The 18,200-nt window shown below is 36.4% G+C and overlaps 1 protein-coding gene and 1 long non-coding RNA gene across 3 annotated transcripts; both read left to right on the top strand.

Annotated features, from left to right (window-relative positions):
• The first annotated feature begins 3,882 nt into the window (after positions 1–3,882).
• On the top strand, positions 3,883–8,621 carry LOC129748294 (FAS-associated factor 2). Of its 2 annotated transcripts, none has more exons than XM_055742834.1 (5): positions 3,883–4,021; positions 4,116–4,367; positions 5,434–5,909; positions 5,975–6,744; positions 7,670–8,621. In XM_055742834.1, the coding sequence occupies exons 3-5, from the start codon at positions 5,531–5,533 to the stop codon at positions 7,871–7,873; spliced, it is 1,353 nt and encodes a 450-aa protein (XP_055598809.1). In that variant the 5' UTR covers positions 3,883–4,021; positions 4,116–4,367; positions 5,434–5,530; the 3' UTR covers positions 7,874–8,621. The 2 variants fall into 2 exon arrangements, with proteins under 2 accessions (XP_055598809.1, XP_055598811.1); XM_055742836.1 differs by having other exon boundaries at positions 3,905–4,021; positions 4,104–4,367.
• A 5,491-nt stretch (positions 8,622–14,112) lies between these two features.
• On the top strand, positions 14,113–15,591 carry LOC129750059 (uncharacterized). Its single transcript, XR_008738272.1, has 4 exons — positions 14,113–14,215; positions 14,273–14,618; positions 14,685–14,901; positions 15,384–15,591. It is a non-coding gene; the product is annotated as an uncharacterized LOC129750059 (long non-coding RNA).
• Positions 15,592–18,200: the final 2,609 nt, after the last annotated feature.

The following is an 18,200-nucleotide window of genomic DNA, read 5'->3' as shown; positions in this document are numbered from 1 at the left end:
TAGGCTACACGCTGAAACTTGATTAACAATTTATGGATAAAAAAATCCATATTTGTATACGTATTCCGCGTTATGCCATTTTATGACTTTTGCTTGAGAACCCATATGTCGTAGATACTGTATTTTTTTTTTTAAATTTAGTTCTTCGAACCAGAATGGCGTTCTTATAAAATCACCTTCCAATGCTTTTGCATACAGTTTGTTCAATTTATGAATGTCAGCATCGATAGAAAAAATCACTTTGATAGAAAAAATCAATTAACGAACTCGTAAATGTATTCCTGAATCGAATACACTGTCTAATTCTCATCTATTTTCATATCGCATACCGATTTTAAAGACAATTCTGAGCAAAATTTTAAATAGTGGAATTAAAAAGTGATTACAAAACTTCAACAGCGATTTTCTGGAAACACGTCAGGTGGCTCATAAAGACTCAAGAAATATACCTCACTGTCAGCAAATATAGTAAAACAAATATACCTCACTCTCAGCCTTTTCCATATCCATCTCATCAAGGACACGCATGTCACCACCATCTACTGACGAAAGTTCCTATTTCAGATCGTCGAAGTTTATACGTGATAGTTGGAACTTTCTACACATGATGGCTTGCTCGATGTGTCGTCTTGATTTTTGAAGAGTGAGATATATTGGTTTTATTAAACTATTGTCAATTGCATGAATTTTTAGACTATTGAGAGAATCTGATTTATTTTTTAATTTTTTAATTCAAATGAATCTTTATTAAAGGCCTTTTACTTTTACAAGTTTTATTAGACCGAGGGTCAATTATATAAACTGAATGGGGAAGAGTTAGGATTTAGGAAGGGAAGCGGAGTGGGGGTAAACTTTATTGCGATTTGCGCTTCGTGAGAATCTGATTTGACAGGTAACAATTCCGCACTCACTAACATCATCACATTCTTTATATAAACTATCATGTGCTAAAACTTGAAAGGGACTATATGAAAAAAGGACCAACATCAGAGTTCAGTTACTTGAAATTATTTCTATCAAAAAATCAACTTTCATACGCACCGTTGCCGTCTTCAACAAACTGCGCAGATTGCACCTATTTAGACCCCCGTGCAAATAATTTGCGCGCAGTAAATCTGCTCACAGACCTATACATAGACAATGGGTGGTATGAAAAAAACTTAGTAATTGCTTTTGCTAAACTGAATCGAGCAGTCGAGCAGTCGCTTTAAGCAATTGCTTCGGTTGTTATGAATAAAGTTTTTTTTGACAGCTGTTTTCTCAGTCAGGAGCTTTTACTTTTAGAACAAGCTAGTTTGGTATGAATAAAGCTCAAATCTGAAGCAATTGCTCGACAAATCTCATAGTAATTGCTTTATTTTCTAAGCATGCTCGGTAGCAGACTTTTCCAATAAAAAATTCTTCAATAACGTCATGAACTTATCAAATTAGCAATATTTCACTTCAAAACAATTCAAAAAGGTATTTTCAACATGGATAAAGAAAAGTCGAAGTGATAACCCAACTTTTTTCATATTCCTGTCGTTGTATAAAATCATTTGTCTAAGATGACAATAAACAAATCAGTTAGTAAATATTTCAAATTAAAAAAAAATCCGGCTATAGTGGAAGAAGTCCCAATTGGCTCAAAGTAAGAAATAAATTGTAATAATTTAAAACATTATACAGATCTCTCATTTTTAATAACTTTTTATAATCCTAAGATTTAAAAAAAAATCTAAATAAAAATGCGGGCCTATTGCCTATTTTTTTATACATCGGATTATCCCGATCCAAATACAGGTGGGAGAGCTTATGATAAATATTAATGTTAGGCCATTTTTTGTTTGACAATACTCGAATATGTATTCATTTTTCTTTAAACATCAACATACGAGCACGCATTAACAAAAAATTCCGGTCGTTCTTACACGCACCACCCGCTTCGTCGACTTCAAGGCTACTTTAGTCGTACTTTTCAATTTTCTGATCGTCTTCTTTCATTTTACTTTAGAAAACTTCAGATTCTGCTGGTTGGATAGCTCTATTTTTCGAAGCAAAAGCTATGTTCTAAGACTTTAGTACAAATCCGCTAAGCAAATGTTTATTCATACCAAACTAAGCAAATGCTTTGGACTTTTGCTTTGATTGATTTCGAGCTAAGTAAAAGCTACCGAAGCAATTGCTAAACCTTATTCATACCACTAAATAGGTGATATGAAAAAAACCTAGCAATTGCTTTTGCTAAACTAAATCGAGCAGTCGAGCAGTCGCTTAAAGCAATTGCTTCGGTTGATATGAATAAAGTTTTTTTTGACAGCTGTTTTCTCTGTCAGGAGCTTTTACTTTTAGAACAAGCTAATTTGTTATGAATAAAGCCCAAATCTGAAGTAATCGCTCGACAAATCTCCTAGCAATTGCTTTATTTTCTAAGCATGCTCGGTAGCAGACTTTTCCAATAAAAAATTCTTAAGCAATGTCATGAATTTATTAAATTAGCAATATTACACTTCAATACAATTCAAAAAGGCGTTTTCAACATGGATAAAGAAAAGTCGGAGTGATAATCCAGCTTTTTTTTCATATTCCTGTCGTTGTATGAAATGATTCGTCTAAGATGAAACTAAACAAATCAATCAGTAAATATTCTAAACTAAAAATTCCGGCTAGAGTGGAAGAAGTCCCAATCCTCTTGAAGTTGGAAGAAAATTGTAATAATTTAAAACATAATTCAGACTTCCATATTTATATGATTTTTTTATAATTCTAAGATTAAAAAAAAAAATAAATTAAGATGCGCGCCTATTGCCTATTTTTTATACATCGGATTATCCCGATCCGAATACGTGTGGGAGAGCTATGATAAATGTTAAAGTTAGGCCATTTGTCGTTTGACTATATTCGAATTTGTATTCATTTTTCTTTAAACATCAACATACGAGCACGCAATAACCAAAAACTTTCCGGTCGTTCTTACACCCGGCCACCATCCGCACCGTCGACTTCATGGCTATTTTAGCCGGACTTTTAAATTTTCTGTTCGTCTTTTTTCATTTAACTTTAGAAAACTTCAGATTCTGCTGGTTGGATAGCTCTATTTTTCGAAGCAAAAGCTATGTTCTAAGACTTTAGTACACATCCGCTAAGCAAATGTTTATTCATACCAAACTAAGCAAATGCTTTGGGCCTTTGCTTTGCTTGATTTCGAGCTAAGTAAAAGCTGCCGAAGCAATTGCTAAACCTTATTCATACCACTAAATGACACATATCGATCTTTACATCTTTGGATAAAATTGAATTAAAAATAATTGCGACTGGTGTGTCAGTAAAAATTGTAAGTGAATCCATAATATTTTGGCTAATTCTTCAGTAATTCGAAAAACGCCCGAATAATGCATGATTTATTTGTTCTGTACATTCTTGTACTCGAATTATGTACATAATTCTGTTTTCTGTTCGTTTCTTTTCATTTGTTGATCGGTCAATTTTCGTTATTCAACTTCTTGGTTCGCATGCATTTCATAATAAATTTCGCCAAAACAATAACGATTATGCCGTTTGGAAATGTGATTCGAAAATCAGAAGCGAGCAACGGCTGATTTGAAAAACTGACACGGGTTGTCTATGTGTTGGTCAGTGCGAAAATATTTCTGCGTGGAAATTATTTGCACAGGAGTCTAAATAGGTGCAATTTCCGCAATATATTTGGCAACATCTCATATACACATCTCGGTTTCGACCAGACTTCATTGAACAGACCGGATGATGACAAGGCTTTGTTGTCAAATATTTCGTCATCAGCTGTCATCAGCATCCGTTTCAACTTTTGGAAAACATTACGAATCCTCACATTAGTGTAACAAAGCAGGAGAATAATATTGCTATCTTTCTTTATCATAATCAGAACAGCTATGTGCGAGTGAGTGTGAAAATCATGCAAAGAAGAATACAGCTACGACATTTCTTGAAAAACGATAGATCGACGTGAAAAATTACTCGAATCTTTATTTTTGAAAATTGGCCATAAGCTGGATAGAAATTGGTAAGCTGGAGACCATAGGAAGTTCCAACCCACAGGCAGACAATAAATTTCGTTATGCTTATCTCAATTCTGGTTACATAAGTTGGTTTTCTAGGCTGTTCAATTCGAGTGCCAATAGCTGAAGGAAAAAGTGAAGCGACCGAAGCGACACGCACCGAAAGTCGTCAGCAGTGCATATAGAAAGAAAAAGGAAGTGTTCGAATAGAGAAAGTCACCGGCGGTCAGGAAATTCGGAAAATTCGAAAAACCTAACCCTGGATGAAAAACTGGATCAAAGTGAAGGAAGTTGATGTTTTGGCAGACCTGAAAACAACGCTTCCAAATATACCGAATTATTTGAACTCGGGTAAGCTTAGCCTCTTTGTTTTAATTGTACGCACTTATTCTTGAAATTCGCACTTATTTTTTGGTTAAGACCGGTTCGATAAGGGAAACAAAGGTTTCGGACCTCAGGTGAAAATGAAAACATAAAATTTTATTTTGTCAATAACCCAAAAAGGCGACACACATTAGCTTTGTAACATGGTGGAATCCGTGGGGAATAGTAAAAAGCTTAATTTTGAACCGGTCTCAATGTTTAAAACTTGAAATATATTCATTTCAATAACCCCAATGTGTCTTAAAGCCTAAAGGTATGAGCCGTTTCAAATAAAGATGTTACAAAAAAAAAAATAACCCCAATGTGATAAAATTTCCGCGGTAAAAATCGGAGGAATCGAAATTAAAATATCTTAAGAGAATTTGAACACTAAAGCCTAGTCCACACTAAGCAACATGAACGGCGATTTTTGTTATGAGACGAACTTTGTTGTCTGTTGTTGTTGTTGGAAAAATGAGACGGTCGCAGTGTCTCCCGAAGAAAATGGGAGACGCTGAGACCGTCTCGAGACGAACCGTCTCCTAGTGTGGACTAGGCTTAAGACCAGTTCGAAATTATTCTTTTAACTATTCCCCATCAATTCCACCATGTTTCAAAACCAACTTTAATCGTTTTTTTAGTTATTCACGGAATAAAATTTTTAATTTTCACCTGAGATGTACCGCGACCTTAAGAATAAAACCATGGATGTGCATATGACAAACATTATTTTATAAAAAAAATAAATAAAAATAAACTTTCATAAATCTAGCATTTCGTCGAAAAATGTGTATTCTACCTTGTCTTATTTTAATAAATACCTTGTAATGTTTGTGCAATAATATTAACATTCATAGATTAAAGAATCCCTTAGGTATTTTAATTAGTTGATGTCTTGCTGCTCTTTGCTATGTGTCCATTCAAATAGCTTCTTTTGTAGATGAACTTTCAATACTTAATATGTTTTTCAAAGAGAACCGTTAATCGCATATTTTTTAAACATTAGAATCTTTGAAAACGACTAACCAAAAGTATTCGTATTTAATATTTCCAGAAAAAATCTAAGGGATTGGACAGACACATATACAGCATTCGATTGGTTAGCATTGATCCGCCCAGGTCCTTCAACTTGAAATACAATCGTAAACACCATGGATAACGACGGACTATCAAACGAGCAAATGGAGAAGGTTCTGCAGTTTCAAGACATCACCGGATTGGATGATATAAACGTATGCCGTGACATCCTCATACGGCATCAGTGGGACCTCGAGGTGGCATTTCAGGAGCATTTAAATATACGCGAAGGGCGTCCATCTGCTTATGCAACCGAATCCCGTGCACCTCAGGTTGTTAATGATCGTTTCCTACAGCATGTGTTTTCTGCTCAGAGAGGACCCAACGTGCCAGTGCCTAGTGGACTCGGCGGGATGATCGGCTTCGTTGTCAATTACGTGTTCAACTTTTGCTACAGCACCTTTTCATCAATAATGACCGCTTTTCTTAGGTTGTTCAAAAGCCAAGAACGGAGTAAGTTTTTTTTAATCTTGAGCCAGCGTACAACAATTTTTGAATTGTTCTATCTTTTATTCCAGTTGTTACAGATCCCCTGGGAGATGTGTTAAATTTTATCCGGCATTACAATGAAAAATTTCCAGATCACCCAGTCTTTTACCAGGGTACATACGCTCAAGCATTGAATGATGCTAAGCGAGAGCTCAAATTCCTACTAGTCTATTTGCATTCCGAATCTAGCAATGAGGCGACCCAGTTTTGCCGAGAAACGCTTTCGAATGATCAGGTCATCGAATACGTCAACAGGCGGATGTTGTTTTGGGCCTGCGATATCGCTGCTCCAGAGGGCTATCGCGTGTCCCACTCGATAAATGCACGAACCTATCCGGTGCTAGTATTGATTGCGTTAAGAGCAAACAAAATGGTTATCATGGGTCGTATGGAAGGGTATTGCACCGCCGAAGAGTTGATACGACGCATGGAAACGGTAGTTAATGACAATGAAGTATGGCTGAATCAGGCTCGTCATGATCGACTGGAGCGAGATCTCACCCAAACTCTACGCCAGCAGCAAGACGAAGCATACCAAATGTCTCTTCGCGCTGACCAGGAAAAGCAACGCCGGAAGCAGGAAGAACGGGAAGAAGCCCTCCGTGCACAGCAAGCCATAGAGGCGGAACTGTTGGCCGAGCAACAGCGATTAGAAGATTTGGAGCGATTAAAATTGGAATTGGCTTCCGAAGTGCCTTCCGAACCAGAACCAGGAGCATCCGGCACAATCAGCATAGTCTTCAAATTACCTAGTGGCCTGCGGTTAGAGCGAAGATTTCTGTCGTCCCACACCCTTAAGGTAAGTGTATTCTAAGGCACCTACATATATCTTTATTTGATACAGTGATACCAATTATTCTTAGATTTCAACCGAATATTCTGAATTTCCGGAATTAAATGAGTTTTATTAGAGTCAGGTATCAGAATGGGGGTAGGCTTAATAGCGGCACGTTATCCAAACATACGGGAAAATTGTGCCAATAATTTCCACGTTTAGATACATTAAAAAATTGTTCAATTTCATTTTAATTTTTTCGGCAGACATATTGCAATCTGAGCAAAAAGGTTTAAAAACACAAACTATTCTTAGCACATCGTGTTACACTGCACTGGAAAATCAGGCGGACAAAAACGATTTTCCCCAATATTTTTTTGTAGAAAGTAAATAACTTTGATTAAAAAAAGTTCAAGATGAAAAATTGCAAAAAAAAATGAAATTTTGAAAAAAAAACTCAAGATATTTAGGAAAACTAATAACAAAAAAGCTGGCTTCAAGAAAATGAGTCTAGCGAGCTGCGACCACTTGCGACGAAGAGATTAAGAGCATTTCGAAAGCTGTGCAGTAATCAGTTTTTGGGTCCATTTACTACGGGAGATTTCCACGCAAGGAAGCACAAGAAAAATATCCTACTATCGAAATTTGATCGTAATATTTCACAAAACTATCTTAGACAACTAGTCTTGATCAAGACAAGCAAAAATGATCGTCAAAAAGTTCAATAAGTTATGAAAATATGTTTATCCGCTTGCATGCTCCCATCGTGCAGTGTTCAGTTTGATGTCGTATAGATTCTGGGTCAAGTATATGCTTGCAGAAATAGCAAAGTTTTTTTTTGTTTCATCCTTTGAATACATACCTACTTACATAAAACATATTTTCATTTCTCTCTCGTATTAAATGACTAATTTTATTCTTATTACATTATTATTATTATTTATTACAGGACATTCACAATTTCATCTTCTGCCATCCTGAAGCGCCAGATTCCTTCGAAATTACCACCAACTTTCCGAAGCGCGTGCTCCAATGTAATGCCAAAGACGAAGAAAACAACCCCAGCGGAGATAAAACTTCAGGCTCACTTTCATTGCTAGAATCAGGGCTGAAGAATCGCGAGGTTCTGTTTGTGGCAGATCTAGATGCATAGGCACATGTAGAAGGACGATTTGCGAAAATATTCGCATCGAAGCTGCTAGTGGTCGGTACGAATGCGTGAGTGTGTGAGGTCAAATTATACAGATTTAAACAGCGGAGCGAATGATGGGACCTTGAAAATATGTACGTTGTTGAAATGGTTTTCTTGTAATCCCCCTCAAAACAAGGAATATTTTCCTAGGTTCTAATAATCGTCTTTTCAAAAAGCAAATAATAACTTTAAAAGTATACACACTAATGCTGGTTATGTGGCATAATAATCACACACACACGAACATTGATTGTGAATACATAACTGTGAACACTGAAAACCTAATTATGATGTGATGCATTCTCTATATTCCATTTTGAGATGAAGTCCTCGAATGCTTATGAAAGAAATGTTTTCATCAAGTAACAACACTGCGAAAAAAATGTGAAAAGAGTCCCTTTATTTTCCTAAAAGATCAGAACTTCAAGAAAAACTCAACACGTCATAAGTCTTATTTTTACTTAGTAAAAGCAAACCTTATTCATTGTGAACAATAAGATACGATACTATGATTTGTTATATTTTTGAAATAATTTCCTTATTTTAACTTATTTAAGAGAACAATAAAGCTATTCTTGGATTTTGTGTGCAAACAGTATCATAGATATTCTTGTTTACAACATTAAAAACATTGAAAAATTCTCCCTTGTGATGTAAAGTGAATGCTAGTACGATCATTTGTATACTTAATCCAGAATTGTCATGTGAATCACATATCTTGTTCAATGCGATGACAAATTTTCTAAATTCTCCAAAGATTTTAAAATTTCAGGGGCGTGGTATGGAGAATCCGGGCGTGGTATAAACCAATGTTAACAAAATTGAGTTATTGGCTGCAAACGACTGATAAATATGTGTTCTTTGTTGTAACAATTAAATATTATACTTGGTTTATTCTGTGCTTTATAAGACAATTCGGAATAAATGTTTAAAACATTGCAAATCACTCTCAGTGCAGTAAATTGGGTAAACGAAAAGACGAAAACCCAAATACAGTGGGGTAAACAAATTCCGAAACACCGTGTACCCATATTGCCAACATCGAGAAAACAAAAAACAAAGCCAGAGGCTAGCGATCGAAAAAACTGCCAAGTTCCGGGAGTGTGGTTAACCGTGCGAGTCAGAAAAAGTGACGCCGCGAACGATTTTGTTCTGCAGTCGGAAACAAACGGCAGAAAAAACCGCGGAAGGTGCAGCATTGAACAAACGGCAGTTCTGCGGTTAGGCAATCGTGGCCACGAGCCAGTGCGAAACAAAAAAGAAAAGAGGCCGGAATTAGGAAAACAGCAAAAGAGCCCCAAAGAAGGATAAGAGAAAGACGCTCCGGATTTTGCTGAGAAATCTTCCACGTCCGTGGGAAATCCCTCCGGAAGCGACTGGAACTAGAGGTCCGGTCACGCAGAAGTCGTCGGAGGGAACGAGGAGAGCCAAGGTCATCCGGTTTCCACGTGATTCCAGAAATTTCGTTCCTCTGGCCGAAAGTTAGTGTGCATCGAGTAGATCCGTCGACAGAGCGTTTATTGACACTCGCCGGGTGTAGTGCTGAATCGATCTCAGGCAGGCAGCGGGAGCAGTTCTGTTCCGGAAGAATCGACGTTGTGTGGGAAAGGCCAGTGGTGACCGTCACGACATCTGGTGGCCAGGATCCACAAAGTTCATCGGGCGAAGCAATCGCGACACTTAGTGGCGGGTTTCGAAAACTCGCAGCTATTCAAGCAGCAACAGCGATAGAGGGTCGCTTGCTCCGTGAGCCACCGGAGTGTATTAACCAGTTCCTGGAAGCGCATTGCCTGGTGGCGAGCGTGATGATTGGTCCGAAGATGACAGCAGGATTGTTCGACGCACAGGAGGATTCCGGGTCAGCGAGCCATTCACCGAGTTCAACAGAATGCAATTGGCACGTAAGTCGGAAGTTATAAATTGATATTTTGTTTACCCACCCACAATAATTTCGACTATGGGCCATCGGAGCCAAAAAAATAAAATAAAATGATTTCCTATAGAGCAATGTTATAAAATGAACATTAAAGTCTTATGTTTTTCCTGATATCATTCGGAAATCACCACAAGTTCCCTTTTTGGCTAAATTTAATGAGCTAGCCGGAGCCAAAGAGGAAGAAACAACTTCACTTCTTCTTTGTTGAGGCCAATCCCAATTTTACAATGTTATGTAGAAATTTGGTTTTATTCGAACAATAAATAACTTAAATAAATGATTTGAATTTAAGAGGTATAATGACTTAAATATTTTTGCGTAAGATTTGGTTTTAACGACGTTTTGCGGTGCACGCAACCAAAGGTCGCAAAAACACTTTTCGGCGAAGTGGTTTTTACGACAATATGCATTTGTGCAGAAAGTGCGTCGCCGAGTGTCCGAAAGTTGGAAAATTGGTACGAAAATGGTTTGTGAGAGTGCTCCACACAGTCGTCAGGGTTCGGCCAGGGCACCTTCAACATTCTGTGGGGGCTGGTTTTTCATTTTAAGAGATTTATTAATATGAGTCAACGAATTGGAAGCTTGAACGACCTAGCTTCTTTTGAAATTATTAGTCAGGAAATGCTATACACTTTTTCGGAAGGAAATTTGCAATCCTGAGCGACTGTTATTTTATAAAACACGGAGAGTTGATGAGTAGCGCCAACCGAAGTTTAAAGCGGGCCATAGGCTACACAAATGGCCTGTACAAATTCGATGATTCCACGACGATTGTTTGATCTATGCTCGTCCACACACAATACAAACTACAATACAATACAACGAACACAAACGATTGCTGGCGAAAACAGCAACAGCAACAAAAAAAACCATCTCTACAGCGGGCCACAGACTACACAACATTTGTACAAATGCGATGAAATTCGATGAAATTTTGTTGCTGTAAACACGATTTGCAAGTGTATGGCACTGCTTGAATGAGCGCAAAAACGGTTGGAGTAAAATCGGTCGGGATCGAAATATTTTGTACAAACCATCCTCCCAGCCGGGGTGGAGATGGTTTTTTTTTTGCTGTTGCTGTTTTCGCCAGCAATCGTTTGTGTTCGCGTGAAAAATGTTTGTATAGTGTGTGGGCGAGCATAGATCAAACAATCGTCGTGGAATCATCGAATTTGTACAGGCCATTTGTGTAGTCCATGGCCCGCTTACCCCGGCTGGGAGGATGGTTTGTACAAAATATTTCGATCCCGACCGATTTTACTCCAACCGTTTGGGTGCTCATTCAAGCAGTGCCATACACGATGCGAATCGTATTCACAGCGACAAAATTCATCGCATTTGTACAAATGTTGTGTAGTCTGTGGCCCGCTTAAGGGTACGAACACAGTGAGCGCGAAGCGAACTGCGAAGCGAAGTATTCATTCACCGGATGAATTTCGCAAGTTCGTTTTTGAAGGCCGCCCACAGTGCACGCGAATTGCGAAGCGGTTCAACACTGAAAAAAACCTTTGGTGTTTGCAAAAATTAATAACACGTGAAAAACTCTTTGCAAATTAATTTGCAGAATTAAAACTGTGAGCGAGGGATACGTACTGCGCAAAAAAAAAAATCCGCGTTAATTCCGAAAAACCATGTTAATTCCGGAAAACCGCGGTAAAAAACCCTATTAGTCAATATTACATTAGTTTTATAACACTTGTTATATTTTTGTTTATTTTTTTCAGTGCTTTTTTGCAGTTCTCTCAAAATTTTTGTTAAATTTTTGTCAGTAATTTTTCATCTACTTTTTTATCCCTTTTACTCATTTCTTATATTGTGGATGGACCTTACGATTTTCAGTTATTTATTGCATTTTGAATTAAGCGGAAACCGCCATCTTGTATTTCAAAATGGCGTCGGACAGCCAAATTCGACTTCTACTTATTAAGTACTTTCATCCAATACCCATATTGTGTGCTTTTCAGTCACTTCCAGCATTTTAAAGTTGAGTGAAAGGGGCTATATTGGATTTCAAGGTGGCGTCGGATAACAAATTCCAACTTCTATCCGTTCAGCCCCTTCACCCTATACACATATTGTGGGGCTTTCATGCCACCGGTCGTTTATTGCCAGTTATAATTTGTTTCAATAGAAAAAGACTGAAACCGCGTTTGTTTCGAAAATCCGCGCTAAAAAACCGTGCATTTTTTATTACCAAAACAGAAACGGCAATGATAATTAAATAAATAAACTTTTGAAAAAATTTTTTTTGATAAATCATTTTACGATAAAAAATATCCGAGAGAATATTTTCAGTGTATGTCCGGATGAACACACTGATAAATCATTTCACACATTTTGCAAAATCGATTCACACATTATCAGCAAATATACACTCAGAAATTTAAAAAATATTAAAAATATTATGTTTTAATTACTCTGACATTTAACTGACATTAATATCCAGAAATATTAAAAAATAACTATTTCAATTATTAAAATTTATGCACCCGAATAATTTCTTGGCGTGTAATGATCCAATGCATAAAATTTAATAACCGAGATATTATTTTGTTCAAACAAACGCTTTGTGATTTGTGCTTTTGAGTCCCAACTAAACGGGTATGAGCACGTGCTAAATTTTCAGTTGCAAAATGCCGCTCAACTTGACTGCATGCAGGTTCCATTCTTTTCGAATATGTTAATCATCTTTAAAAAGAATGGAATCAGTAGCAGCAAAGTATTGTTAAAGGGAAAGTGCATTTGTTTTGTATGCTATGGTCAATAATGCACATTGATCATAGAACTTTTGTACGAAAATCAAACGATTTTCGTTTGTTTTTTTCTGATTATTTCTGCTTTAAGCGTTTGCCTTTACGTCCCAGCTCAAACTTTTTATTCTGACCACCAGATGTCGCTTCCATAACAATCATCCCATTTCTCAATGCATAAATTTTAATCGCAGAAATATTTCTCAGTGAGAAATATCCAAGTAATTACACCATGAGAAATATCCTTGTGCGTTAAGAGGGAGAAACGTGAAAATACCTAGAAATTAATTGTTTGATATTTTATTTATTTCTGAGTGTAGTCGTCATCGATCGTACCACCATCATCAACACACCCAGCGGAAAAAGCACCACAGTACAAGCTACCTTCCTCACCATCTAAGCACTTAGTGGTATGAATAAGGTTTAGCAATTGCTTCGGTAGCTTTTACTTAGCTCGAAATCAATCAAAGCAAAAGTCCAAAGCATTTGCTTAGTTTGGTATGAATAAACATTTGCTTAGCGGATGTGTACTAAAGTCTTAGAACATAGCTTTTGCTTCGAAAAATAGAGCTATCCAACCAGCAGAATCTGAAGTTTTCTAAAGTAAAATGAAAGAAGACTATCAGAAAATTGAAAAGTACGGCTAAAGTAGCCTTGAAGTCGATGAAGCGGGTGGTGCGTGTAAGAACGACCGGATTTTTTTTGTTGATGCGTGCTCGTATATTGATGTTTAAAGAAAAATGAATACATATTCGAATATTGTCAAACAAAAATGGCCTAACTTTAATATTTATCATAAGCTCTCCCACATGTATTCGGATCGGGATAATCCGATGTATAAAAAAAATAGGCAATAGGCGCGCATTTTAATTTAGATTTTTTTTTAAATCTTAGGATTATAAAAAATTATATAAAAATAAGAGATCTGTATAATGTTTTAAATTATTACAATTTATTTCTTACTTTGAGCCAATTGAAACTTCTTCCACTATAGCCGGTTTTTTTTAGTTTAAAATATTTACTAATTGATTTGTTTATTGTCATCTTAGACGAATAATTTTATACAACGACAGGAATATGAAAAAAAAAGTTGGGATATCACTTCGACTTTTCTTTATCCATGTTGAAAATACCTGTTTGAATTGTTTTGAAGTGAAATATTGCTAATTTGATAAGTTCATGGCGATATTAAAGAATTTTTTATTGGAAAAGTCTGCTACCGAGCATGCTTAGAAAATAAAGCAATTGCTATAAGATTTGTCGAGCAATTGCTTCAGATTTGAGCTTTATTCATACCAAACTAGCTTGTTCTAAAAGTAAAAGTTCCTGACTGAGAAAACAGCTGTCAAAAAAAAACTTTATTCATAACAACCGAAGCAATTGCTTTAAGCGACTGCTCGACTGCTCGATTCAGTTTAGCAAAAGCAAATACTAAGTTTTTTTCATACCACCCACTAGCTACCTTACTGTGTATATGATGTGGCTCCAGTGTTTCCATTAGTCAGCGTTGGAGACAGCAACACAGCCAGCATTTTCAGAATAGCATCCACGACACACATTCCAATGATAACGGCCTTAGAGGTAGCACCAAGATTGCCCCTGCGTCGTCATATTTTGGTAATATACATGTCTTTACGCGGTAATTTTGAGTTTTTATTTTTATTTTGTTTTTAGGTATAGCATTCTGAGAGCATACATAGGGTTCTAGGAACTGCCGGAACAAAGCTGCGAGTATTTTTTGCAACAATGTGCCTGCACATGGTATATGTTTCAAAAGAAGGAGTCGTATGTTTGCATGGAAGGACAATATTCTAGATTCACTCCGACTGACGAGGCCAATAGACACTCGCTACAGCGTCTGCGGTGATATGATGACATAGCGGAAACTGCAGTTCTGGAGGATGTTCATTCCCTAAGTAAATTTTTCAATGCAGTGGAGTTCCAACTGGCAAACGCGAAACATCGGTTTCAACCGACTTATCAAAAGGAGGGTTTAGACTTCCGGTATCATCATATATAGGTAATTTGTTGTTTGAATTTGGTGTTCTATCAGCTGATTAATCATTTTGTTTATTTTTACTTCCAGTGTTTGCGCAGAAGTTCAGCTGCAATCAACTGCGATTATATTTGTCGAAGGTTTCTATTCACGCTATTTCATGGCCTTACCAATCGGATGGATTCAAATTACGTTCTGCCCTACTTTATTTTTCTTCAGAACATCTTATTGAAATTATGCAAATAGAAAACAATATGTTATGAACCGATGGAACAGGACGAAACATTATTGGAAAGGATTTGGCGAGGTACTTTTTCATTTATTTTTTAAATTGATTAAGGATTATTAGATTTTTTCTGTTAAACACTGATTACTGCGCTTGATAGTTGTCATAAAATTCAGAAATTATGTAAACATCATCGATTGTTAAATCATCTCCATCTTAAACTAATGCGTCAAAAAAGACTGATAAACAATAGGAATAAAATGAAATGATTCATAGTTTCGAATCAAATTTCTAAACCATAATCCATTGGCAAAGCTTAGTTTGTGATTAGTAAATAAATGAGCGTGGATCAGAATTAAAAATAAAATTTAGAAAAAGGAATCAGACTGTTAGAAATATTTTGAATTTTTAAATTTTATAAATTTCTCAATGAGAAAAAAAAATAGAATTAGAATGAAGTAAAAGTTTTAAGAAATGAACTTTCTGTACGAAAATTTGTATTCCGACTATTTATTTGTTTCAAGGCTCTATAACGGTTTCATTTTTTTTTTTTTTAATTTCAGGTTCACGGTAGCGATCCAGAACTTTCTTTTATTTCTTTTTGTTTGACCTCTTCGACGAACTAAGCTTATGCCATCAATATACAGGATCGATTTTTTCATGGTTTCTGGATGCTGAAGGATATGATGGACTAAGTAATGATTCGGAGATTGTTGATGTATGAAATAATATGATAATGTAATAACAATCAACGGGTTATTTAATAAATAAATTATAACACGACTCGTCTACTCCTTTTTTTAATTTCATCGTAAAACTATTTTAAGAAGATACACTGTAGCATCCGGAATATAGAAAGATAACGATTAACTAAAGATAACACGTATGGTATCATTCGATTTGGAACAGTAAAAAAAGGCAAAAAAATTGAATGGTTACTCTACTTAACGACCCGTTCACTGTATCGTAAAGTGCGTCCAAACGATTCCATTTCATGAAAAAATGATAAGCCTTATCTTACATTAATAATCCAAAACTATAGAGATTATCTTTTGGGTGTCTTGGGAAGAAGATAATAGGAATAGTCACTGTATAATACTGATTTATGCGGGTTATCAGTTGTCAGGAACCCCGCGGGTGATATGCTCTCTGCAGAATATGAGAATTACACAACAATTGTGGAGCGGTCTTGCCTAAGTATCTAAATCTACTTCGCATACATCCTCTTCATCGCTGCAGTAGCCTGGAATTGGTGCTGCGAGGGACTGCGTGCATCAGGAATATGTCTTCCCGACTGGACAAACTGTTACTCTCTATGACCCCGATAATTGCGGTAACACCCACTGTCACTGTAATGAAAAGAAAAATTACGAGGCTGCAAATTTGTCCAACCATGAGAGAAACGTTTCTTGAACTTACCTAGCAACAGCAACGAATAAGGTTAACTTTGAGCTCTCTCACAAACCATTTTCGCATTCGCATTCGCATGAACAGTCGCCTTAGGTCGAATTCACAGTGAGCGCGGTGCGAAGTGCGAAGCGAATTTCCAATTCGCGCGAAAAACCGCTTCTCATTGAAACACGTTGAAAAAAACATCGACCGGCCACAGTGCAAGCGAATTTTCGTGCGAAGACCCGGCTGGATCGCGCGAATTCATCCTGCACTAACAAATTACTTCACACATTAGTGTGTCAAATTTCACACATTTAGGAAATAAGTAGACCAACACATTAAATGTGTGAAGCTACTGCTGCACACTAATGGGAAATACCGCTTAAGGAAACGAGATGTGTGCGTTTCACACATTATGCAAAAAGCGTTCAAATCGGGAAAATGTGTGAAAAGAGTACCACAGTTCAATTTAGGTAAGCGGGAGATGATAGTTAAACTTATTTTGAACCATTTGAAAATAAAAACAACAATATTTGCAATTTAAATGTTTTTTTTTAATAAAATGATTGGAAAACATTGATTCTATTCAAGTGTTGTGGGGAGCAATTTCTTTAGCGGTTTCTCAGAGCAAGAATAGGCAGGCGATATCAGACAGGATCTGAAAGACAAATTTAAGCGTTATTCGATACAATTTTTAAATTGAAATGATATGGGTTTACTTGCCATTATTCAATCATGACTTGAGACGGCGATGAGAATGGTTCCTTTCTTGGCTCGCACAAAACTGTTAGAGACAGAACAAACACAGCGATTGTAATTTCACACACTTTTTTTCCTAAATTCGCTGATTCGGATAATGTATAAATTTTGGATTCGCATGGTGTGTGAAATTCACACTGGAGTTTGACAGCTCCATACACTCAGAAATAAATAAAATATCAAACAATTAATTTCTAGGTATTTTCACGTTTCTCCCTCTTAACGCACAAGGATATTTCTCATGGTGTAATTACTTGGATATTTCTCACTGAGAAATATTTCTGCGATTAAAATTTATGCATTGAGAAATGGGATGATTGTTATGGAAGCGACATCTGGTGGTCAGAATAAAAAGTTTGAGCTGGGACGTAAAGGCAAACGCTTAAAGCAGAAATAATCAGAAAAAAACAAACGAAAATCGTTTGATTTTCGTACAAAAGTTCTATGATCAATGTGCATTATTGACCATAGCATACAAAACAAATGCACTTTCCCTTTAACAATACTTTGCTGCTACTGATTCCATTCTTTTTAAAGATGATTAACATATTCGAAAAGAATGGAACCTGCATGCAGTCAAGTTGAGCGGCATTTTGCAACTGAAAATTTAGCACGTGCTCATACCCGTTTAGTTGGGACTCAAAAGCACAAATCACAAAGCGTTTGTTTGAACAAAATAATATCTCGGTTATTAAATTTTATGCATTGGATCATTACACGCCAAGAAATTATTCGGGTGCATAAATTTTAATAATTGAAATAGTTATTTTTTAATATTTCTGGATATTAATGTCAGTTAAATGTCAGAGTAATTAAAACATAATATTTTTAATATTTTTTAAATTTCTGAGTGTACAGTCAATTTTGGCCGAGGAACTGGGAGAGTGATGATAATTCCTATAAGCAAACAGAATATAGGTTTCGGTTATTTAATCGGATTACCGTTCTTTATCTAAATTTCATGATATCTCCGAACCGTCGATTTTAAATTAATAAAAAAAATCAGATTCCTCGATCTGAATTCTGACTGATTCAAGAATCACTGAGGAGATTCCGGCAACGCCGATCCGCCAACATAAAAAAACAAATTTAGCCTAAATAGCATAAAATTTTATAAAACTTACAACATTCATACTCAAGATGTGGACTCCACGGCATTCCAAAAATTCTATCTGGTATTATCGAAATCAATGCCGGAGGTTCGCCGCCACCGCCTCCAAATTCGATGA

This window comes from Uranotaenia lowii, chromosome 2, assembly GCF_029784155.1.
Source record: "Uranotaenia lowii strain MFRU-FL chromosome 2, ASM2978415v1, whole genome shotgun sequence".
NCBI lineage: Eukaryota > Metazoa > Arthropoda > Insecta > Diptera > Culicidae > Uranotaenia > Uranotaenia lowii.
The sequence above is the reverse complement of the archived record's forward strand: the minus strand, read 5'-3'. Positions and strand labels throughout refer to the sequence as shown.